The 23978-nt window shown below is 55.8% G+C and overlaps 1 protein-coding gene across 4 annotated transcripts in view; it reads left to right on the forward strand.

Moving 5' to 3' along the window:
* Window positions 1–7903: 7903 nt before the first annotated feature.
* MYO18B (myosin XVIIIB) overlaps window positions 7904–23978 on the forward strand; it is a 258865-nt gene continuing 242790 nt past the window's right edge. For all 4 annotated transcript variants that reach the window (XM_089322921.1, XM_089322923.1, XM_089322922.1 and 1 more), the window contains exons 1-3: window positions 7904–8085; window positions 20187–20324; window positions 21670–21830. In XM_089322921.1, coding sequence (XP_089179047.1) covers window positions 20288–20324; window positions 21670–21830 — 198 coding nt within the window. In that variant the 5' untranslated portion in view covers window positions 7904–8085; window positions 20187–20287. The remainder of the gene's footprint in view (window positions 8086–20186; window positions 20325–21669; window positions 21831–23978) is intronic.

Below are 23978 nucleotides of genomic sequence, written 5' to 3' on the forward strand. Positions count from 1 at the left end.
GACCTCCCGGTGCCATTGATTTCCCCCCCAATAGTTTCAGAACTGTAACATGTCCAGAAGAAAATAAAATTCTCCAAGAGCGACCTGTCTTGCATGATGGGGTTCTGCACAAAAGCTTTGGAATGCACTGGTGTTAAGACTTCTCTGGGCCGGCGCTGCGGCTCAGTAGGCTAATCCTCCGCCTTGCGGCGCCGGCACACCGGGTTCTAGTCCCGGTCGGGGCGCCGGATTCTGTCCCAGTTGCCTCTCTTCCAGGCCAGTTCTCTGCTGTAGCCCGGGAGTGCAATGGAGGATGGCCGAAGTCCTTGGGCCCTGCACCCCATGGGAGACCAGGAGAAGCACCTGGCTCCTGCCTTCGGATCAGCGCAGTGCGCTGGCCACGGCAGCCATTGGAAGGAAGACCTTTCTCTCTGTCTCTCTCTGTCCACTCTGCCTGTAAAAAAAAAAAAAAAAAAAAAAAAAAAAAAAGACTTCTCTGGTGTGATTTAATCCTGGGAAATATTTCCGTATCATTTAGTGGTGGCTGATCCATGATGGGGCAGGGGGGGTAGGCAGAGTGGACGTGGCAGAGAGTAGCCTGGGAATGGGGCGAAGGAAGAAGGGGTTAATTTGCTGGTGAAAATTCATTCCCTTTATGCCACAGAGCACCAAGGAGCTGGTGGGCTAAAGTTCCTGGATTTTGGCCGGTGCTGCGGCTCACTAGGCTAATCCTCCGCCTTGCAGCGCGGGCACACCGGGTTCTAGTCCCGGTCGGGGTGCCGGATTCTGTCCCGGTTGCCCCTCTTCCAGGCCAGCTCTCTGCTGTGGCCAGGGAGTGCAGTGGAGAATGGCCCAAGTGCTTGGGCCCTGCACCCGCATGGGAGACCAGGAAAAGCACCTGGCTCCTGCCTTCAGATCAGCGCAGCACGCTGGCCATGGCGGCCATTGAAGGGTGACCTAACAGCAAAGGAAGACCTTTCTCTGTCTCTCTCTCACTGTCCACTCTGCCTGTCAAAAAAGAAAAGAAAAAGAAAAAGTTCCTGGATTTTTCCCCCTGATATCAGAGGTGGTTTTCCTCGTACACGGGCTGAGCATCCCTGATCCGAAAACCTAAACTGCTCTAAAATTGGAATCTCTTCCTGCACCAACAAGTGGAAGATTCCACGCCTGGCCTCAGTGAGAAGGCAGCGGAAAGCTCACAGTATTTGAAACGCCCTTCCGGCCACGTGTGGAAGAGGTACAGGAAGCGTAAATGAATTCACCCCGTTAGGCACATGCAGGGATCCCCAAATCTGAGCACTTCTGGTCCCGAGCATGTTGGGTAAGAATCCTCAATGACGATGTTCAGGACTTGGTCATTTTATTTATTTGCTCTGTGGGGCTGCGGGCTGACGAAGTAGCCGGGACGTTAAGCTGGGCCTGTGTCTGCCCCCCACCTCTGTGCCCGGCAGCCCCGGGAGGTGGAGCAGCAGCGTCGGGTCAGGGAGGCACTGTTGCATTGGTCAGCAGTGGGCGTGGTCACAGCCCCATTGCAGTTCCAGGACAGCCCCCAGCATAACCGGCCCTGCTTCCACGGTGGGCTGGGCTTATTTCAGTGTCCCCAAAAAGGTGTTTCCTAAAGACCTAACATGAGCTTTCTCTCCCACGTAAGGTTCACTCGAGGGGCCTGAATTCATCACTTCGCATCACATTATGAATTTTTGCGCCCTTGCCACGTTTTTTAAAAATGTTAATATGGAAGGACTGAGAGCTGAATGCCCAAATTATGCGTCATGGTCTCCTGAGGTCACCGTGGAAGTCAGATTTTCTGTGTCCTTCGAGACTGAGACAGCTGCTCAGCAGAGTCGCGAGCTGTCTACACTGGCTGTCTACACTGGCTGTGTTCTCCACCCAGTTGTGCTGGTGTTGTCTGATACCTGCTGAGCTCCACATTTTAAAATTGTCTTTATTAAAACACAAAAAATGAGTTAACAATGTATGTGTTTCATCAAAAACATGTAGAAGAAACTTTAACTTCGAGTTCAGTCACTCAGATTTTTTGAGTTAGCACTTCAATATCTAACTCTCAGAATCCTTTCCAACTGGTAATTCTGCTTCCAATTAAAAATTTTGTCCTAAATATCAAATGTCTTTGACGTGAGGGTAGAGAATGGAGAAATTTTCCAACTGTGCATTTTACTTACTTGAAATCGGATTTGTTTCTTAGTTGATTATATTTTGTGATATGTAAATTGTGGTTTATAAGCTAGACACTGGGCATTTCTTAAGTTCTTTTGTTAAATTGCATTTTTCTATGTTTTAACTACAATAGATTTGGCTTTTTCTGGGTAACTTAAGGATTGCTGAATTACTTACCTATATAAAACAAGAGTTCTATTTTAGCACAAAAACATTTTATATGATGTATTGACTCCCTGCTTGCTTTCACCCACAACGTCCCCTCTCATTTCTGCTCCTTTTCGTTGGTACAGTTGGTTGTTGAAGGAAACGTGTCTTACTGTTTCTCATACAATACGAGTGAAGTACTGCCTGCAGCCACGTGGGGCGCACCTCTGCACTCATGCCGCGAGCAGCGCCATTGTCTCTGCCCCGGGCCGGCGGGCGCCTGTGCGAGTTTCCCTGTAACATCTGCCAGCAGCCCTGCCTAAAACCCCCTCCCATCCCCCTCCTCAGAAGGCCTACTGCCTGTTGGCCAGTACCAAACGCTTTATTCTGGACTGGCTGTAGCTTACAAAAGTCCCCATGAGACGATCTGCAGTGAGTCGGTCAGCTTGCTCTGAAAGCCAGCGGGCACTGCTTAGGGGCCTTTGTGAGCTGGGTATGTGTGTGTGGGGGGGGAGGGAGGTCTCCATCCGTATCGTCACCCTGTCGGACCCAAGCGGGACTGGAGACCCTCGTTTCTTCCATCCTGACCGTCCCAGGTTCCCACCATCTGCCTTGTCACTGCCTCGGGCTTTGATTGATAGCCCCGACTTAGGCACCTGCGCACGGACAGGCGCCCTTCCCTCCTCTGGTAATGAATGGCAAGCTGTGTTTCACAAAGGCCGCTTTGAGGAACAGCACCTGTAGACGTGGAGTCATGGCGTCCTCCCTCCCCTTCGTTTATTTCAAAGACATTGCCCTCCTGTCTGATACCGATGGTTGGGGGGAGGTCTTGTTCTGGGGAACCTTGAGGATGGACAGATTCAAGACCCGCGCCTGGGACGGACCACGCCTTCCTCACCTGGGGACATTTTTTTCTTAGCTGAAGTTACATCACCATCAGTATGGTAAGATAGTCACCAGATTCTTGGCAAAGGATAAAGCCCTTCCAGAAATCTGTCTGCCTGGACTGGCCTTCGCTATCTGCAACACTGTAGCCAGAGCTAGACATTGTCAGTCTGGGTGCCTGGAAGTGGTCCTGTTTTCTCTCTCCATGCTTGTGGTCCCCTCAGTATCTGCTTCCTAGTGCATGTGTGAGATAGCTCCTCGGTTACCTGCCCTATGTGTGGCACGCCACCATCCGTCACCGTCTTTTATGGTTATTTTTGGAGCAGCTCCGCCAATTTTCTCTGTTGGTAAATTGCTGATATAAACCTCGATTAAAAAAAAAAAAAAGACATGCACAAAGATACCGATGTCCCTGTGCTGTATTTCTCCCCAGGTTACAAGCTGTATTCTCTTTGTCAAGCTGTTAAGACACCAGGAGGTGACTCATTTGACTTTGGGGGAAACTCACACAGAAGCCGAGTTCTAGAAACGGGAAGAGGGGCCTGCCAGCCAGCATTGCTGCTGATTGGGAAGGTGGCTGAACTACAGCTCACTGCACAGGTTTGGGGTTTTGGAAACTTTGTGCCTCGTGTCTGGCATGTTGCAACAGAGTGGAAAGCACAGGCGGTGTGGCTTCAAGCCATGCTCCCCTCCCCCGCCTACTCAAGGTCAATCTGATTACCCCACCCCCACCCCCTGGTAGGCAGACCCCTTGCTGCCTTTCCCTGCTCCCCTGGGATGTTCTGAGAGACACCCCCCCCCCCCATGGAGCACGGCACTTCACACACGAGGAGAGGAAACCGAGGAGGTGGTGGTCCTCAAGCCACTGCTGCCCACAGGTACTTCCGTTCCTTGAACTGGACAGGAAGTACACTGTCTCTTGCTAGTTCAGGGTAGAAAGAAGTCACTATCAGTCCACGTTGCCATGTCGATTTGAGAACCACCTGGCAGAGAAGTCAGCAGGAGGCCCCACGATCAGCTCCACGGGCGGGCGGAAGGTGGCTGCGGGAGGGAGCCCTCACTGGGAGGTGCAGCTGACCGAGAGCTGCAGAGGTCAGGCCATTCCCTCACTCGGGAAGGTGGGGACAGAGTTGGTGGGTCAGCTCCCAGGTGCTCACTGGGCGCCCTCGGTGTTCCCCAGTGTTCTCACACAGAGGGTAGAGGGGGGGATCTTGCAGGATCACTCCGGCCAGAACAAGACGAATCCGTGTGATGTGGTGGGCAGGGAGGAAAGGCTGCCCGTCTGTGTCCTGTCCCTCTCCCGTGTGGCGCTGTGGATAGCTGTGTTCATCTTGCCTTTCGGCCGAGGTGTCCAGGCCCCGAGACCCCCCCCCCCCTTCCCCAGTTTCCCCAGGTGCACCGAATTGAAGGAGGGTACTTCAGGAAGCAGAAGCCCGGCTTTCCCTGGGCTCTCCGACCCGTTGATACTTGGGATGGGCAGGGGTCAGTAAACCTTTTCCTCTCCAAATCCAGCAGGCTGGCTATTTGCCGAGACGAAGCCCTGAGCCTTGACTTTGCGGTCACAGACTCAGCTGTAGCCCTGCGTGCCTGAATGAGGGCCAAGAGGCCAAGTTTGTTTAGTGATGTAAGTGGATGGGTCTGAGATACAGATGGGATGCGGACGGCTGAGGCTGGGAGACACAGCGAGGAAACACCAAACATTGGCCTTCCAACAACTGGGCTGCACACTGTAACGTTTTAACCATCATATCAGGGTAAAATGCCCATTTCTTCACCTGCTCTTGGAGGTGCTGTCTTGATTGGAGAGCCTGCAGGCCTTGTCTCTGCCCCCACGTAGTAAGTGGAGTCAGTTTGGGAATTAGACCAGCCGCCCCGGCTTCCTCCTCGGGTGGCAACGCCTAGGAAACTTCCGTGCACAGTGTCGACCATGCTGATACACACCCCATGGGAGTTTTCTTAAGATTTAATAAGTGTTAATGTACAACAGATTTAGATCATCATGCAACTCACACAGTATTCACTCAAGGCAGATTCGCTTTTTAAAAAAAATTATTTAAGAGACAGAGAGAGAGAGAAAGAGAATCTTCCACCTGCTGGTTTGCTCCCCAAATGGTGGCAATGGCTGGAGCTGGACCAGGCTGAAGCCAGGACCCAGGAACTCTATCCAGAGCTCCCATGTGAGTGGCAGGGGCCCAAACACTTGGGCCACCTTCTGCTGTTTGGCACAGATGGGATACCAATGTTGCAGCCCAACACCACCACCCATTTTTTTTTAAGACTCACTACTAATATTTCAAACTGTAGATTCACAACAGCATATTTTATTTGTTATTTTGAGAGAGAGAACTCCCATCTGCTGGTTTGTGCCCCACAAAGCCAGGAGCCAGGAACTCCAATCCAGGTCTCCCAGGTGGGTGGCAGAGACTCGAGTACCTGAGCCATCACCTGCTGCCTCCTGAGTGCTTTAGCAGGAAGCCGGGTCCGGGAAGAGGCGGGGCTGTGTCCGGGCACTCCCCTATGGGGACGCAGGCTGTGACTTAACCCACTGCACTGCAACACCCTGTCGCTGCCTTTATGGAACCAACGCAAGCACTGCACATGGAGGGGACCCCAACGTCCATCATCAGGCTTCAGAATTGAAGGTTCAAGCCCTTAGCCCAGCACCAGCATGGGGGCGAGAACCAGTCATGAACGCGAGTTGTGTGGGGCTGCATCCAAGGAAGCATTTTCCTGTGCCTCTTGGTTCAGGCTGCAGCCCTCTTTTTAAAACGTCTGCTGGCTAGAACATGAATGCAGTGGAGAATCCAGCGCTGAAAATTCTAGGGCAATCAGCGAAAGGAGAGAAACCGAACCCCTGCCAAGTTCATGTAAAGAAAAAGTTTAGGCTGATGCCGCAGCTCAATAGGTTAATCCTCCGCCTGCGGTGCTGGCACCCCAAGTTCTAGTCCCGGTCTGGCTGCTGGATTCTGTCCCGGTTGCCCCTCTTCCAGGCCAGCTCTCTGCTGTGGCTCCAGGGAGTGTAGTGGAGGATGGCCCAAGTGCTTGGGCCCTGCACCCCATGGGAGACCAGGAGGAAGCACCTGGCTCCTGCCTTCGGATCAGCGCAACGTGCCAGCCGTAGCAGCCACTTGGGGGTGAACCAGCAGAAAAAGGAAGACCTTTCTGTCTCTCTCTCACCATCTAACTCTGCCTGTCAAAAAAAAAAAAAAAAAAAAGTCTAAATCAGAAAGGAAAACGCTTTGATTCCCAGAAAGCAAGGCAAGAGGTGAGAAATATTTAGCTTCTGTTCACTGGACAAGGCAGAACAGGGGCTGGCCTTTGGTTAAGACGCCACTGGGGATGCCCACATCCCCTCTCCGGGGGCCTGGGTTTCCCTCCTGCCCCCATCTGCCCATCCAGCTTCCTGCTCATGTGCACCCTGGGAGGCAACTATGCCCCTGCCACCCATGTGGGAAACCCAGAAGGAGTTCCAGGCTCCTGGCTTTGGCCTGGCCCAGCCCTGGCTGTTGTGTGCATTCGGAGGATCAACCAGGCGATGGGAGATCTCTCTGCGTCTATCTCTGTTTCTGTCTTTGTCCATTTTTCAAAGAAGAAACCCATGGTGTGGGGGGGGGCGTGGAGGGGGCAAGAGGACATGCTGAGACCCCCAGGGGAGCTGGGCACGAGCACCACTCAGAAGTTCAGCGGTGGTTCTCCTCTGATGGCCGGGATGGTCTTTTACACACCTACACTGCTGATGCGGTCATTCAACCTCAAGAACCGGCAGGTGAGGGTGCTTGTGCACCCTGTGCACACCTGCTCCCTCCCGCTTAGAGGGTGGGCTTCAAGGCAGCCTCCTGTACGGAGAGCTCACCCACTCCACACCCCGTGGCTCCCACTTCGTCCACCACAGATTCCAGGGGCACCTACTCAACGCCAGGTGTGCACCAGCAGGGGCAAGATCTGTCTCTCGCCCCCCCCCCCCTTTAACGCTCTGCCTTTCAAATAAATAAATAAAACCAAGACCTGGACTTGAGACTTGGCCCCTTGCTAACTTGTTGTGTACCTGCCCCAGGTGCTGAAGCTATCAAAATCCCTGCTTTTCTCCTTCCAGGCTGTGGACGAAGCGATTTTTTGCAGCGCCCAGCTTGGCGTTGCCATTAAGATTCCGCCTTCTGGGGACTTCACCGTCTGGGTTGGAATTGCGGCTCTGAACTGCCTTGGACAAGTTAGTTCATCTTATGCAGAATGGGGGCACCCCTAGCCCACAGCCTTGTTGGGACCATGAGCACGCTCAGCTAGGCGCCTGGCCTGGGGCGCCTGCTGCCCGCACTCCAGGTCTTTTTGCACTCCCTGGTGGTTTTCCAGGAAGCACCGGCATTCATTCGCGCAGCACTTCCCTTCCAGAGGCCAGGGGGAGCAGGCATCCGGGTACTTTACACGCGCCCAGCCACCTCTCTTCCTCCACCAATCCCTGCAAGCCCCTGGTTCTCTGCGCAGACAGAGGCAGGAGCGCGCGAGGTGTGCAGCCTGCCGGGGACAGAGATGACAGTGGGGAATGTGCTTGCGTCCAGAGCTGTCCCCTCCCCTGCTGCGTGCCACCAAATATGTCCATGCTCTCTGCTGCCTGGTCAACGGCCACCCCGGGCGGCCGTCTCCTGGCCAGACCTGGAGCTCACAAGCTAATTTTAGCCATGACTTGTCGACTCAGCTGTTGCTGTCACATTGGCCCGGAGGAGGGTGGGGGCAGGCGGGGCCCGGGGAGGAGCAGGCAGGGAAGGGGATGTGTGTGAGTGTGCAGGCCGGGCGCTCCTGATCCTCCTTGGCCCCTGCTTTTCGGGCGAGGTGGGGGCTCTTCACTTCTCCCTGGGGGAGACCTGTCGGGCAGCGGGGATCCCTGTGACCTGTGGCCACAAGGTACTGTCGGGCTGGGTGTTTTCGGGTGGGCACTTCGCAAGCTCACGGGCAGGTTTTGATTTTCTGGAATGTGCTTTCGGGGGCTGCGGGTACAGGCCTCCGGCCCTTTCTGTCTATTTTGGGCCTTTCTGGTGTTGAAAGCTTTCCTTTCACCCGCTGCTGCGGCCGCTCACTTGGGAAACAAGAGGGTCTTGTGGAAATGTTTCAGGACAAAACGCCGGGGCGAGCACCCACCTGCTCTTTAAAATCCATCCTCATCTGGACCCAGCCACTTGCTACTTATTTAAAAAATACACACGTTTGGAGCCATGAGAGTGATCTGCCACGGTGGCCTCTTAACCAACAGCATTATTGTGCTTCGCTTGGCTTCAGTTGACGGCCAGCGAGCCAAACCCTTTACGCTCTCAACCCTGTTGAAGATCATTTTCGGGGTTTTCTTGGACAGCAAATGGAGCGTGTGTGCGTCGTGGGGGTGAGGGCACGGCGGTTTGTGACCCAGGGCTTCAGTTCCACGCCGAGCTCCTTTGAACTCCGAGGGGAGGTGTGGGAGCTGGCACAGCCTCTCCCAGGCACCTGTTTGAATGAAGAGGATCCGAAGGTGTCGGTGGCTGGGGCGGTGGGGGAAGGGACGGGGCTCCGCTTCGAGTGTGGACTTCCCGCCTGGGACTCCCGCAGCCTCTCTGCCACCTTCCCACAGCAGAGGCTGGGAGAGGAGAGCTCGGGGGGCTTCCAGGGGGTAGATGGTGGCCCTGACCTGGTTGTGCAGGGACCTGGGCTTCCAGGTCTTGCATGGCCCCCGCATGCTGGGCTGTGGTTTCTCCCTCTGTGCTGTGCACAAAGATGCTGTTCCCATGGGGGCCGAGCAGCCCTTGGTCGGGGGGGAGGCTTCTCCCTTCCAGTAAGGGCTGTCTTGGCTACTCACCTGACCTACAATCTGCTGTGTTAGGGTGCAATGGGTGTGTGCTGGGAAATGTGAGGCCTTAGGTGTTGAGTGAGGAAGAGGAGGAGGAGAAGGAGGAGGAGAGAGGGAATCTTCAGGTCTCCTGGCTTCTGAGGTGCCGGATGTCGCCAGTTAATACATATTTGGTGCCACCTGCACACGGGCCTGGTCCCTACAAATAGCCTGGTTTGAACTCTGCTGACCGTGACCTTGGACAAGTCCCTTCCCCAATCAGAGCTCAGCTTCCTCTTTGCAACACCTTAGGGTGGAGGGGTGAAGCCATCTGTGAGATCTCTTCCCAGACTGGGCGTCCGGGCAGCTGTGGCTCCGAGCACGGGCCGTTGGCCACCGCCGTCAGACTCAGTGAGCTGGGGTGGGGGTGGGGCGCTTCTGAAACAGATCTTCAGGCTCCTCCCAGGTCTGAAGCTTTATGGGTGGGCCTGCCGTAAGTCCCCTCTAGCCCCAAGATGGTAGGACGGCCTTTCCTCTGGTAGGGGTGGGGGTAGGGGTGGGGATACTGACAAAACCACAGGGAGCTGCTCTCAGCCCCCACCATCCTCTCGCACCCTTGGGAAATGTGCACGGGGCTTCCTTCAGCTCCGACCAGCGCACAGACTGGGGGGCCGGTGTCCAGCCAGAGGGAACAGTCGGCCTTTCTGTGAGCCCCAAATCTGAAGAGAACTATGAGCTTCCAGAAAGCGGCACCCCTAATACCTTCCCGGATCCTGGCTCACTGAGTCCTCAGTAGTTGAGATCCATGGTCTGAATGGCCCATCACACACAGACTGTGAGTCACCGTGCTGTGTGGCTTCTCTCATCTTTAAGCCAAGTGGTTTGAAGATTATTATTTGAAAAACAGGGGAGGCAGGCTTGAGAAAAGTAGAGGTCCCCTCCAGACTGGGGCCACATCCACTTCCTCTGTTTTCAGAGCCTACAACCAAGGCACAGAGAGGGAAAGCAACCTCCTTAGGGACACGCAGCTCTGCAGTGGCAGTGTTGGGCTTAGATCAGTCCCTGCCTTCCAGACTGGCATTTGGGCAGCAGCCTGGGGCTCCCCTGTTAGAAATAAGTCCCAACCCCCCTGTACACCCTTCCCCCAAAACGTCTTCCACCCCCCCCCCCCATTAGCCTCAAAGGAAAGAATTAAATTCCGGGCCTGCGCTGCGGCTCACTAGGCTAATCCTCCACCTTGCGGCGCCGGCACACCGGGTTCTAGTCCCGGTCGGGGCACCGGATTCTGTCCCGGTTGCCCCTCTTCCAGGCCAGCTCTCTGCTATGGCCAGGGAGTGCAGTGGAGGATGGCCCAGGTGCTTGGGCCCTGCACCCCGTGGGAGACCAGGAGAAGCACCTGGCTCCTGCCATCGGATCAGCGTGGTGCGCCGGCCGCGGCGGCCATTGGAGGGTGAACCAATGGCAAAAGGAAGACCTTTCTCTCTGTCTCTCTCTCTCACTGGCCACTCTGCCTGTCAAAAAAAAAAAAAAAAAAAAAAAAAGAAAAGAAAGAAAAGAAAAAGAAAAAAAAAAAAGAATTAAATTCCAGCTCTCATTTGCATGGAGGTAAAAAAATGATTTTACTACACTTACGAGGTCCTTGGATGTCAAAGCAGTCTCTCTCTCTCTCTCTCTCTCTCTCTCTCTCTCGCTCTCTCTCTCCCTCCCTCCCACACACCCCCGGCACAGCCTGAAGGGTCCAGAGACAGCAGCAGCACCTGAATCACCTCTTCCCAGGGCGTGACTCACCAGGCTGCGTAATTTGCCTTTTTGGAGCCGGGATTCTGGCTGCAAAGGGCAGTTCCTTCAAGAATCGGTGACGCGCGTTTACCACGGTTGGGCCGGCAGGAATTCCGAGCTTGAGGGCCCTGAGGGACTTTCTCTCCGCCCACAGAAGGCTGAGACATTTTCAGCTGTTTCTTGGGTACCAGCTGGGCTTGGAATTTCAACTTCACGGAGAGGGCCTGGGTTAGCAGCCATTGCAAGGCGAGACGGTGGCTCTGTGGGGTGCAGGGTCTCCTGCACGCTGACTGTTCCAGTGGGCTCGGGTATGTGAATCGGGAGTCCCATTCTACAGGCCAGAAGTGCAAGTGGGGGACCTCAGGGATCCGAGGTCCTGCAGAGTGCAGCAAAGCTGGGACTTGCTGCTTTTCTGCTAGAGGCTGGGCTCTGTATCTGATCTCATGGACGCCGAGGGGTAAGATCACAAATTTGCGCTGCTTTTTCTCAGGGACAGATTAAGTGGCGCCGTGTCAGGGACCTGCAGGAGGAAATACTGGGCCTGAGCAACTTGCATTTTCTCTCGGTCTCCTGGGCACAGTCGGGGCTCATTTTCTCACTCCCATAGCACACCCCCCTTATGGTTCAAAGCAAAGATAGTTTTGAAAACATGTATGATTTGTCTGAGAGGCAAAGTAACACACACACACACACACACACACACACACACCTTCCATCCATTGGCTCACCCTCCACATGGCTGCAGCAGCCAGAACTGGGCCAGGCCGGAGCCAGGAGCCAGGAACTCTATCTAGGTCTCCCACATGGGTGGCAGGGAGTCCCAGCCCTTGGGCCACCTTCTGCTGCTTTCCTGAGTGCATTAACAGGGAGCTGGATTGAAAGCCAGGCAGCTGGGACTCAAACCACCATCCTGATATGGGATACTGGTGTCTCAAGCAGAGGTTTAATCCACTTCACCTCAATGCTGGCCCCCAAAATCAAAGATTAGGTTGCCCTCGTGTTCTCTTAATGCTTCCCCCACTTGCGATGATTCTTCCAGACCAGTGCCAACCTCAGCACGGCTGAGATTTGGGGCTGGTTATTTGTTGGGTGCCTGGGGGCTGCTGAGTGCATGGTAGGAGGTTTAGCAGTGCCCCTGACCTTGAACCCTAGACACCAGTAGCAACTCCTCCCTAGTGGTGACAGCCAAAAGTGTCTGCAGGCATTGCCACATGTCCCTGGGTAGGCACCATCACCAGTGGGTGAGAGCTACTGGTCAGTGCATTCTGTCCCATGAAACACTCTTCAATGACAGCAATATCCGCCTGTCTGGGCTATCCAGTATCGTAACCACCAGCTACAGCGGCTGTTGAGCTCGGGAAATGCAGCTCCTACTGGATTTTAACTTATTTAGCCCTTGTGCTACTGGCTGCTGTATTAAAACAACACAGCTCTAGGCAACAACTTAGTAGGGAGTAGAAAATAAACCCTCTTCTGGCGCACTCAAGCCCTCAGAGTGGTCAGGGGAGCCTCCTAGCAAAACTCAGACCAGCTCTTTGCTTCCATGTGGCAGGGCAAGCACTAGACTGGAGATGACAAATACAGTCCTTAACCATTCCTGCACCCATAGCAGACATGACTAGTCGATGGCTGTATGCTTTCAGTCCAGGCACAACTCAGGATCTTTCTCTAAGGAACACCCACTGTATGCTCTAGGAGTGGAAGTGGGTGATGGGAAGGTGGGTGAGAGGGACTTGCTGGCTTGTTGGCCACTGATACACAGGGCATTTGGGGATTTCTAATCCACCTGGCGCTCCAGATCAGCAGGGGCGTGATTGCAGCCAGGACACTCACAGATCCCAGGAACACCCACCGCGCCAACTGCCCTGGGAAGTGGGGAAGAAAGTCTAGCACCCCTGCTGGACAGATGAGGCGTGGCAGCCCCAAGAGTGTCCACAACAGGCGGAGTCTGGCCTAAGGTCTGGCCTGGACTTGTGGCAGCCTCCAGGAGAGTGAAATGTCCACTTCTGCTGGGGAGCACAGGTCAGGAAACGCCCGGGGGACAGTGACCCTTGCTCTGGAGAAGCAAGAAGTCGGGCTGCCTGGGCCACGGCTGGAGGCTCCGGGTGGGAGAACTGGGGGGGGGGGGGGCACAGTTGTCCTGCAGGAAAGGGCTCGACGTGATTGGGGCTCCCGAGGGCAAGCAGGGCAGGGAAGAGCATCAGCCCCTGGGAGCCGGGAGATGAGGACTCTGCCCCTGCCACCGTTGGGAGCTGTAGGGCAGCGAGTCACTTCCCCTCCCTGGGCCAGGGGTGCCGGGATAGGGGCACCTGGGGTTTTGTGGCCTCTGAGGACTTTCATAGCTCTGGTTCCACAGGGGAGAGGCTATGGGGGGAGCTGCCCATTGATGGACGTGACCAAGAGGGAACTCAGTGTCCGTCCTGGAGATGGCTCCTGAGGGGGGCTGGGCCTTGGAGCTGTTTCCAGTGTCGGTGCCTGGGGCTGCCCACCCCCGCAGTCACTGCTCCTTCCTGGATTCGTCTCACTGCCTCACTTGCTTTCCTCATCCCTGCCCTCCCCGTCCTCACCTTTCACGGTGACATGAGTGGTGCTGTGTGTGGCCTGCATCCTGGCTGCCCGCTGGCCAGGGGCTGCCCTTGCCCTGATTAGGGGAGGGGATCTACACCCTGGGAGAAGTCCCCTTTCTTTCCTGCTTGGCTCTTTGGTCACAAAACTCAAGACCTTGTGAGCTACTGGGCTGGGTGGGAGCCATGAAAGTGACTTTGTTGCCTTTGGCCCTGTGGATGGCAAAGAAGTAGCACTTGTGTAGCATTCCCCCCTGCTGTGCCCAGAACAGACATGAATAATCAAACCTAATCCTCTTTTCCAAGGCATTGCTATCCATATGTTCTAGAACCTACTTGCCTCTTTCTGGAAAAGCACACACTCCAAGGCATCTTGGAGAGACTTATACATGAAGGAACTCTTCCGGGAGATGTGTGTCGGGTTAAGGAACGAAGCACTCAGAGACAGCACTGCTGGGGATTCCTCGGGTGCCTGGGTCCTGGTGGGTCCTGGCTGCAGATACAAGGGTCCTTCCATACACTCACAGAGCATGGAGTTCAATTGGCTGCAAACCTGTTTTATTTTTATTTTTATTTTTTTTACAGGCAGAGTTAGACAGTGAGAGAGACAGAGAGAAAGGTCTTCCTTTGCCGTTGGTTCACCCCCAAAATGGCCGCTATGACCGGTGAACTGCGGCCGTGCATTGCACCAATCCAAAGCCAGGAGCCAGGTACTTATCCTGGTCTCCCATGGGGTGCAGGGCCCAAGCACTTGGGCCATCCTCCACTGCACTCCCGGGACACAGCAGAGAGCTGGACTGGAAGAGGGGCAACTGGGACAGAATCCGGCACCCCGACCGGGACTAGAACCCGGGGTGCCGGCACCACAGGCGGAGGATTAGCCAAGTGAGCCACGGCGCTGGCCCGCAAACCCGATTTGAAATCCAAATTCAGGTTCATAAGATGCATTTTCCAGGAACTTTTGGAAACTCCTGTGGAGAGCCCCAACCTCTGCCACAGCCCGGCCCTGATGTGCAGGGAGTTGGGAGGGGAGAGGGATCTGTCCCCAGGTTTCCAGCTCCGCCCACACGCAGGTCCCTGCCACAGGGGGAAATCAAAGAACAAGGACGGGTACGACAAAGCCCTCTTGGTCCAGGCCATCCTGATGGCCGCCCACGGAGAGAGCTTGGCTCCCCCCAGATGCCAGAGCAACACCGCCTGTCTGTCATCCCCTGTCCCAGGGGAGGGCCACACCCACAGTTAGCAGCACCCAGCTCGAGCCACGGCCAGGACGGGAGTGGGAAGAATGGCAGCGAGGTTGGAGGTGCCTTGGATAGAGGGAAGAGCTGGCCAACCCATGGCTGGGGAGCTGAGGTGCACAGAGGGCTCCGGCACGCTCACAGACAATGCACACCATGAGAGAAGTGTGCGTGCATGTCAGACTTGGCTTCGCACCTCCACAAACTCATCTCCTCATCCCATTTCCCAAGTCAGATGCCCTCTGGCCTGGTGCCATCTCCACGCTGGCGAGCAGGGGAGGCCCTTCGTGGAGCCCACCCAAGTCGGTGTCCACGGCACGGGCAAAGGCAGAAGAGGCGGAAGACGCACGTGGAGACTTTACAAACTCTGTGGAAAATGGGAATAACAGAGACATTTATTTTGGTGCAGATACTTTTTGAAATCCATCCATGGGTTTTGCATAATATGCATTTTCCATGAATTTATGAAGACCCTTATATGCATGGTTTCAAAATGTTTCCCACCAAAATAAATTTGACTTCAAGTTATTTATTTATTTGCTTAGAAAGACAGAGAGAGAAGGAGAGGGAGAGGGAGAGAGAAGCCTTCCATTTTTGGTTCACCCCCTAGATGCATTCAACAGTGAGCGTTAGGCCAAGCTGAAGCCAGGAGGCCAGGACTCAGTCCATGTCTCCCACATGGGTGTCAGGAGCTCAACTACTTGAGCCCTCGCCTACCCTACCGATTCCCAGGGTGCACAGTAGCAGGAGGCAGTTAGCCCAGCCGGGAGCTTGGACCCAGGCCCTCCAATAATGGGATGTTGATGTCCCAGGAGACGGCACAACCATTGCGCCAAATGCTCACATGGGGACCAGTGCTGTGGCGAAGTGCATTACGCTGCCATGTCTGAAGCCGCCATCCCACACGGGCGCCAGTTTGAGTCCCGGCTGCTCCACTTCTGATCCAGCTCCCTGCTAAGGCACCTGGGAAAAGCAGCAGAAGACGGCCTAAGTGCTTGGGGCCCTGCACCCACATGGGAGACCCTGATGGAGCTCCTGGCTCCTGGCTTCATCCTGGCCCAGCCCTGGCTGCTGCAGCCATTTGGGAAGTGAACCAGCAGATAGATATCACACACTATGATATTCCCAGTGCCGTGCCGAACGCTAACCAGATACCAAGTACCCATCAGTGCCTCCCCCTGCACACCCAGCCCTACCTGCGAGTGCGCCCAGCTGAGCCAACTTCCTAGGGCTGCAGTCCTGCCACTGGGGACATCGGGCACCTCTGAGCCTGGGCCTGGCACCCCCGGGTGCCACATCCCGGGATCTGCAGCTGTGACGGGGAGCTGGGTGTGCACAGGAGATGCACCCCCAGGGTCAGGTATCACCTTGGCCTTCTTGCTGGGTGACCTTGGGCAAGTCACTCTACCTCTCTGGCTCACTTTCTGCTGTCTGGGGAAGATGCCGACCACGGACGTGGGAACGGAACGTGGACAGCAGTTTCACTACCATTGGATTCCAGCTCCTACAGGAGCTATAGCTCCGTACCCCTTTGAGGTATAAGGATCTGTCTCAGTGCATGACACGGAGCCGTTGTCCTTAATTGCCTGTGACTTGCCATGCGCTGGGTCCTGGGGCCTCCAGGCTGGCCTTGACCACAGTCAAGTGAAACCGAAAGCATGATTGGCAGCCGTTAGCAGTGACCGAGCACCTGCTGCAGCTTGTGGGTGTCTGCCCATTTCACAGCAATGAAAACTGAGGCTCACGGAGTTTCTGGGGCCCCACAGGATGAGGACAGCGCAGAGGACATCCAAAAGCCCTGCCCAGACTTTCTGCTCTGTCTCTTCTAAGCCACTCTCTCACTCGTTCAACAAATGCACCAAATTTATTGAGCACCAAACATGTGCCAGGCACTATTCTAGAAACTGGGCCATAGAAGTGATTGGAACGGTCGAGAATTCTGGCCTCACAGAGGCCATGATCTGGACCTGGGGTGGGGGAAGGGTAGTGATCTATGCTGTGATTTAAATAGGCTCATTGGAAAAATGACTCCAAGCAACGTGTGGACCACACAGTGGGAAAATGCTTTTGAGGCAGAGGGAGCAGCCATGCAAAGGCCCTGTGGTGGGAATTGCTTGGACAGGTGCAACCAGGAGGCCTGTATACCTGACACGGAGGACGGAAGGGGAGAGTCCCTAGGGCAGGTTACTGTAGAGACCTGGGCATTTATTCCCCGAGACAGTGAAGGCATTGCTGGACTGCCTGCCGTGCTGGGGCTGGACATGGAGGAGTGAGGAGTGATGCTTCATGGGGACACTCAGATCTTGCTTGGGTAGATGGAAAACTGTTGCAAGCCATCTCGGGCTTTTGGCCGTGGCCTGCCTTCTGCCAGTCTCGCTGAGCCCTCGGGGAGCTCTGAGAATTTGTGCCACACACTCGGAGTGTCGTAGGCCTCCTCACGGGCTCGAGACAACAGCTGATGCAGCAGGTGTGCGGCTCCAGGCCTGGAAGGGAATGTGGCGATAAGAATACTCGCTTAAATTAAGGCTCAACAAAGCCTGTTGGTTAGATTGGCTCCTGGCCCCGGGTCAGTGGGGCTGGCCTGGAGCCTTTAAGGGGCACTGGAGCCCCAGAGGGAGCTCCCTCACGTTTGCCCTTGGGAAAGCTCGGGCCCTCTGGGGCAGGCTGGAAGCTCCCGGGGGCTGAGGACAGCCCAGACTCACAGCCAGGATTCCCCTGGAGCCACAGAGCTGAGGGTGGTTCCTGGGACGCAGCCATGACCGTGGCCGGCTGCAGCCTCACATCAGACCTATTCATAACTCCTTAGTGGTGTAGTCAGTGAGTCACACCAATGCCTGGCTGAGGGGACGGGCAGGGAGGGGCATTTTTTATCCGCTCCTTGCCCCCAGTTCTTCTCCCTGGAGAACTGACCCCAGGCCATTGTCCAGCGCTGGTGCCTTCGCAAGCTACAGCACCCATGCAGTGGGACGCTGTGTCTTTAAGACAAAGACTTGGCTGTTGGCACCTGGACGGGTTTCTGGGATCTCCCCTTGGGCACGGGACCCCCATCAGAGGAGCGTCCCTTCTTGGGTTTTGGGATCTTAGATTGTCCTCCTTGCGACTCATCAGTGGGGATGTGGGGTCTCCCACATGGGTACAGGGGGCCCCCTAAGAGGAGCTCCTTCCAATGTGACCGAAAATGGGTCATAAACAACCTTGTATGCTCCTGGTGGCAGCAAGGCGATGGAAAATGGTGCAACTGCTTTGGAAAAAACATTTGGCAGTTTGCTTAAAAATCAAACATAGGGTGAGGCTTCTGGGCAGTGGTTAAAGTATTGGCTGGGACGCCTGCATCCCATATCAGAGGGCCTGGGTTCAAGTCCTGGCCCCACTCTCCATTGTGCTTCCTGCTAATGCGCACCCTGGGAGACAGCAGATGAGGGATCGGGTTCTTGGACTTCTGCAACCAACCTTCATGTGAGACCTGGATTGAGTTCCTGGCTCCTGGCTTTGGCCTGGCCCAGCTCAGGTTATTGTGGGCATTTGGGAAGTCAACCAGCATATGGGATCTCTCTCTGTCTCCAATAAATAAATAAATTAATGCAAAAAGATTTATTTATTTGAAAGGCAGTCACACACACAGACGCATACACACAGAGATCTTCCATCTTCTGGTTCACTTCACTTGGACTGGGCCAAGCCAAAGCCAGGAGCCAGGAATTCCATCCAAGTCTTTAAAAAGATTTATTTATTTGAAGGTCAGAGTTACACACAGAGAGAAGGAGAGGCATAGAGAGAAAGAGGTCTTCCATCTGCTGGTTCACTCCACAACTGGCCACAACGGCCGGAGCTGTGCTGATCCAAAACCAGGAGCCAGGAGCTTCTTCCAGGTCTCGCATGCGGGTGCAGGGGCACAAGGACTTGGGCCATCTTCTGCTTTCCCAGGCCACTGCAGAAAGCTGGATTGGAAGTGGAGTAGCCAGGACTCAAACTGGCGCTCATATGGGATGCCGGCACTGCAGGCGGTGGCTTTACCTGCTGTGCCACAGCGCCAGCCCCTCCAAGTTGTACAGTCACACAGCTCTGTAAACGTAGTCAACATAATTGAATTGTGCACGCACAACAGGTGAGCCGTAGGCCACCCAAATCCCATGCAGCTGTTCATAAACAGCATTTTCTAAACAGCCCTCTCCACGGGTGTGCAACAGGACTCGGGCTGGGTGTGCTGGCGTGTATTTGACGCTGTCTGGGTATGGATGCCCCTGTGTGTTTTTTCAATGGAGCAGCAACATGGTGATGGAACATTCGGGTTCAGGGTTACTTCCTCTAACGTGCTTGCCAGAAGTGGACGGCCAAGGTCAGAGGTTATGAGCACCTGTGAGGGCCTTGATCTGACGAGGAACTTGGTCCCTAGCGTGTCGGGACCAATGGCCCTTGTTTGGAGTCACTGTGGAGCTGGCTGCTCCCTTACAAAACAAACTCACTACTCTGCGGTGTCCGAAGTGAGACTCCTCACCAGGGGGAGACACGTGGACGTCCTCCGGGCTGATGGCATTCAAGCTCTTTGTGTTTTCTTTTAAAAAGCAAAATAAAAGACTTATTGACTTTATTTAGTCATTTGGCAGAGTAGAAGGGGGGTATCTTCCATCCACTGGTTCATTCCCCAAATGGTTGCAATGGCCAGGGCTGGGCCAGGCTGAAGCCAAGAGCCAGAAGCTCTGTTCAGGTCTCCCACGCGGGTGCACAGACCCAAGGACTTGGGCCATCTTCTACTGCTTTCCTAGGTGCATTAGCAAGGAGATGGATTGGAAGTGGAGCAGCCGGGACTCGAACCGGCACCCATATAGGAAGCCTGCACTGCAGGTGGCGGCTTTACCTGCTACTTCACAGCGCTGGCCCTGTTAAGTTTCTTTTTTTAAAAAAAGCAGACTCTCTGACCTCTGTTACCATAGATTAGATTTGTGTGTTCTTGAACTTCTTATCAATAAAATCATTATTTAACAATGTTGGTTGGCTGGTGCCGTGGCTCACTAGGTTAATCCTCTGCCTGTGGAGCCAGCACCCCGGGTTCTAGTCCTGGTCGGGGCACCAGATTCTGTCCTGGTTGCTCCTCTTCCAGTCCAGCTCTCTGCTGTGGCCCGGGAAGGCAGTGGAGGATGGCCCAAGTGCTTGGGCCCTGTACCCGTATGGGAGACCAGGAAGAAGCACCTGGCTCCTGGCTTCAGATCGGCATAGCTCCAACCGTGGTGGCCATTTGGGGGGTGAACTAATGGAAGGAAGACCTTTTTCTCTGTCTCTCTCTCACTGTCTATAACTCTACCTGTCAAAAAAAAAAAAAAAAAGAACTGTGCTGAATATAACTTATACGGGTCTGGTCTCATGAGAACTGCTGAGCTACACTCTTGGGATTGTGTGGTTTTCTGATTGTGGTTTTACCCCAACAGCGAAAGGGCCAAGAGGAAAAGACCTCAGGGCACTGCCCACCCCGCAGTCAGCAGCCCCCTTGTCGACGGCAGGGTCTGCACCTGGCCGCGCCCGCTCCCCGATCTGCTTGTGGTTTCCGGTGGGCATGGAGATGGGGTGGCAGCAGGGTCATGCCTGGGAACTGACCTGTGTCTCTCTTCTCTCCCTGCTGTCTCTGTGTGTCAGTCCCGTGTCCACGCACCTCTGGTGCCACGTGCGCCCGTGCAGCCGTGTTCCGTGCGGGCTGGCAGAGAGCGGCGTCTCGGCTCATCAGCTCTGGCCCCAGCATGGCCATCTCCTCGCGCCTCGCCCTGTGGGAGCAGAAGGAAAGTGCGGGAGCGGGCTCCACCCCACCAGGAAGAGAACTCGCAGCTAGGGTGGCCCTGGGCAGGGAGGGGGGACATCCAGCCCTCCTCATGGCAATGTCCTGTCCCTCCCTCCACCTTCCCCCAGCCAGCTCAGTTGGCCATGGCCTTCCCAATCCAACAGGATGCAAGTGACCATGGCCTTGACGGCCCCCATGGCTGCTGGTCTTTCCCATGTCCCAGCCAATGGCAGGAACGTGTGGGTAGACCAGTTCTCCCATCATCCTCATGGTAGCTTCATAGGCACTGAGATTTTCAATGGAGAGGAGCATGTGGGGGACAGGGGTTGGGTTTCCACGGTCCCTGCCTTCTGTCACCACCAAGAGCTGCAAACTGGTTGTTCTCCCAGTGTCTCCTTTCTCTCCTGGATGAGGCAGGTCTCCATCCCACATGGGGAGGGGAGAGGAGAGGCGCCCCTGGGCAGGTGCCTGCATGGCCAGCCTCGTCCCATGCCCCGGCCTCGTCTGCTGGCCTTGCCTCTCTCCTCTGGATTCCCACATTATCAGTGGGGCTGCAGCAGGGGAGCCTTCGGCAGCCATGCGCAGGGGAGCTTGATAAGGAGGTTATTTTAAACCGTGTGCAGCTCTTCCATATAAAGCCGTTTCTTTCTCACGAGCAGTCACAGGGATGCAGGTTCAGGAAACACACCAGACAGCCACAGTCGGTCCCGCGCCTCAGCCTCCAGGGTCTATGCAGCCAACAAAGGGGTCTCAGCTGCAACTTCCAGCCAGCTCTGAGCTGGCCATGTTCCTGGGGGTAAACACCAGTGTCCAGCATAGCCCGGGTTGCTTGAGTGGGCTGGAGACACAGGGTTGAATCCTAGACGCCCTGGCTGCAATTCCTTCCTTCCACCTCCTGTTCCTGGTACCCAGGAAGCGATCACGTGACTGAGCCGCCACACTGACCAGCAGCCGAGACGGCTTGAGCGTTGGGGGTGCCCCATGTCCATCCGCTTCCGGGAGCTGGAAAAGCTCCGTTCAGATCAGGGCCTTCTAGAAGTGGGTCTCTCTGCGCTGAGGGAGGGAACCAGTGGTCTTGGCGGCCCAACCGCACATCACGAGGGCACTGGACCTGGGCTGAAGCCCCACTGGCTAGTGCCACCCCTTCTACGCCCCCATTCCATCTTCATCCACTGTCCTGGGGCACCCCCTGGAGGTCTGCTGTATCCCACCTGCTTTGTGGTGGTCTTGAAGACCAGGCACGCTGTCCTTCTTGGCCCCCTCCTCTCTCTGTCGCTGGGTCTCTGGAGGGCAGCCTCCCCATCCTGGTCCACTCACCGAGCTTTGTCCTTTGCTCTGTAAAACAGATCCGGGAAGAGGACAAGAGCCCTCCGCCGTCCTCGCCCCCTCCCCTCTTCTCTGTCATCCCTGGGGGCTTCATCAGGCAGCTGGTCCGGGAGACTGAGAAGGAGTCCAAGGAGGCCAGGCGCAGGAAGGAGGCCGCACTGGCCTCTCCGGAGCGCGAGGTGAGTGAGCCGGGTGCTTTTCTACACCTACTGTCTGCCTCGGGAGACGGCTTTTTGGCTTCTGCCATCCCTGCTTGCTTCCGTTGAGCTCCTATGCATCCTGCAAAACCCAGCTCATCAGGCAAGTCTCTAGCAAGCCTCCCCCACCCCATTGCCCTGCTTCCTCTGGGGCTCATGGTCCCCTCTATGCGATGGCCCAGTAGTCATGGGGTCACATGGCTTATTTGGGGATTCCTTGAGAGCCACAGCTATGTCTTCCATGCAACTCCATATCTTGGCTTGCAGCAAGACTCAACAAGTGTCTGGTGCCTGGATGAGAGCTGTTGGCGCGTGGTTGCTGGGGGTCATTTTACTCCCACCCAGATATTGGCTAAGACGTGCGGTTGGTTTGCTTCGATTTAAACAGCGAAGGTATCCAGTTGGTACTCACTGGTGTAGACCCTGTAGCCCCTACTACATAGGCATGATTCCAAGCCCCCAGGTGCCCGCCATCTTCCATGCCCACCAAGCCCCCTCTCCCGAGTCCCTTGGAAATGTCACAATCTGGTAACTGAAGGGCGAATGCCTGGTTTGTAACTGATGCACCTTCTGAGTGGATGCTGTCCCCTGAAAACCTTTATTCTGAGTGGGCCGCTGGGCTAAAACCGTAGTTGAGCTTGAAGCAGCCCACACGTGTCCCTGCTGGAGGCCAGGGCTCCTCTTCCTCTTCCTCCAGCTCCTTGGCTGGGGGACCTGGGCAGGACGAAGAGGCTGGCGTCCCAGGCAGCAGGCTTGGAGCACAGTGCGCCCACAGTGTGTCCCCAAGTTAGATGGAAGAGGCATCTCTGGATGGGCATGTCTCTAGCGCCCCCTGGAGGCAAGATGGATGCTGCAGGGATTGGGCTGAGCCGTCTGGGGATCTTAGCACCTGAGACGGGTCACAAAGAAACATCCCTGTGTGTTGTTCAGCACTAGGACAAGGTTCACTTACCCGTTCAGGGGTTCCAAGGCAGTGGGATTGTACCCACTTATCAAAGGTGGAGACTGAGGCCTGGGGAAGTCAGGTGACCTCCCAAGGTCATGAGGTCAGGGTTGAGGTGGAGGAACCAGCATGACAGGGTCCAGGAGCGAGGTGGCTGATGTCTTGGCCTCTGAGGGTCTGGGTACAACCAGGCTGTAGGCCGTGCTGGCCTCACTGAGAACAAGGCGCTGACCTGGGCAGAGGATAGGGGCGAGCTGTGACTGCCCAGCCTGGATGGAGACTCAGCGCCAAGACGCGGGATGGACGGGGCTCAGACACAACAGGTGGCTGGGCCAGGGTGCCAGGACGAGCCCGGGGCTGGAGCAGGGGAGCCCCAGGGAGGCGGCAAGTCCTGCCGGTCCCTGCCAGCTCTAGCGTCTTGTCCCGACGGTGCTCCCTCCGGGTCCCGGCACGGTCTTGAACTCCACATAACCCTTGCTTGCAGCCACTGGAATCCATCCCCGTGTCACAGGACTGGCAAGTGGGGCTCAGGGACGTGACCTGGTGTCCCCAAAGCCAGGAAAGAGGGCCAGGGAGAGGCTGGAATCCCCCTGGGGCGGAAAGAGACCCCTATGGAATGTCAAGGAGACCTGGGTTGCAGCTCCGGCCCTGCCACTTTGCGTGGTTCAGGCCCAAGCCCGTCCCTTCTCCTGGACTCGGTTTGCCCCTCTGTAAAATGGAGGGGCTGTGAGTTCCCTCTTGGCCCTTGTGATCTAGAGGGGCTGATTCCTCCATGCACACCCAAGGGTGCAGAGAGGACTGGAGAACCTGAAGAGGACAAGTCATGGGTGGAGACAGGGGCAGGGTGGCTGTCTTGCTTGGTCCCTCCCCAGGTTGGTGGGTTAAAAATAAGGCACTGACTCACCTCTCCAAATGGTGTAGACGGGGCTGGGATTTGCCAGGTGCAGCCAATCCCTGTTCCGAGCCCACGTCCAGGCCTGGCCCCGGGAGGTCAGACTGAGCTGGGCCGCTGAGCCAGGGGCCCCCAAGGGCCTGGGGTTCTCAGCTCAGAGCCAGCACGGTAGAGTCTCTGGGCGTGAGGCCAAGGCACTGGGGTTCTTTCTGCCCCCTAGGAGATGCCAGGGAGTCCCCGAGACAAGGACGGGGTCCACTATGCAGCCGCTAAGGGTGCTCGTGTCTCAGGGTCT

This window comes from Oryctolagus cuniculus, chromosome 21 (assembly GCF_051225735.1).
Source record: "Oryctolagus cuniculus isolate XC-2025 breed Fujian yellow rabbit chromosome 21, ASM5122573v1, whole genome shotgun sequence".
Lineage (NCBI taxonomy): Eukaryota > Metazoa > Chordata > Mammalia > Lagomorpha > Leporidae > Oryctolagus > Oryctolagus cuniculus.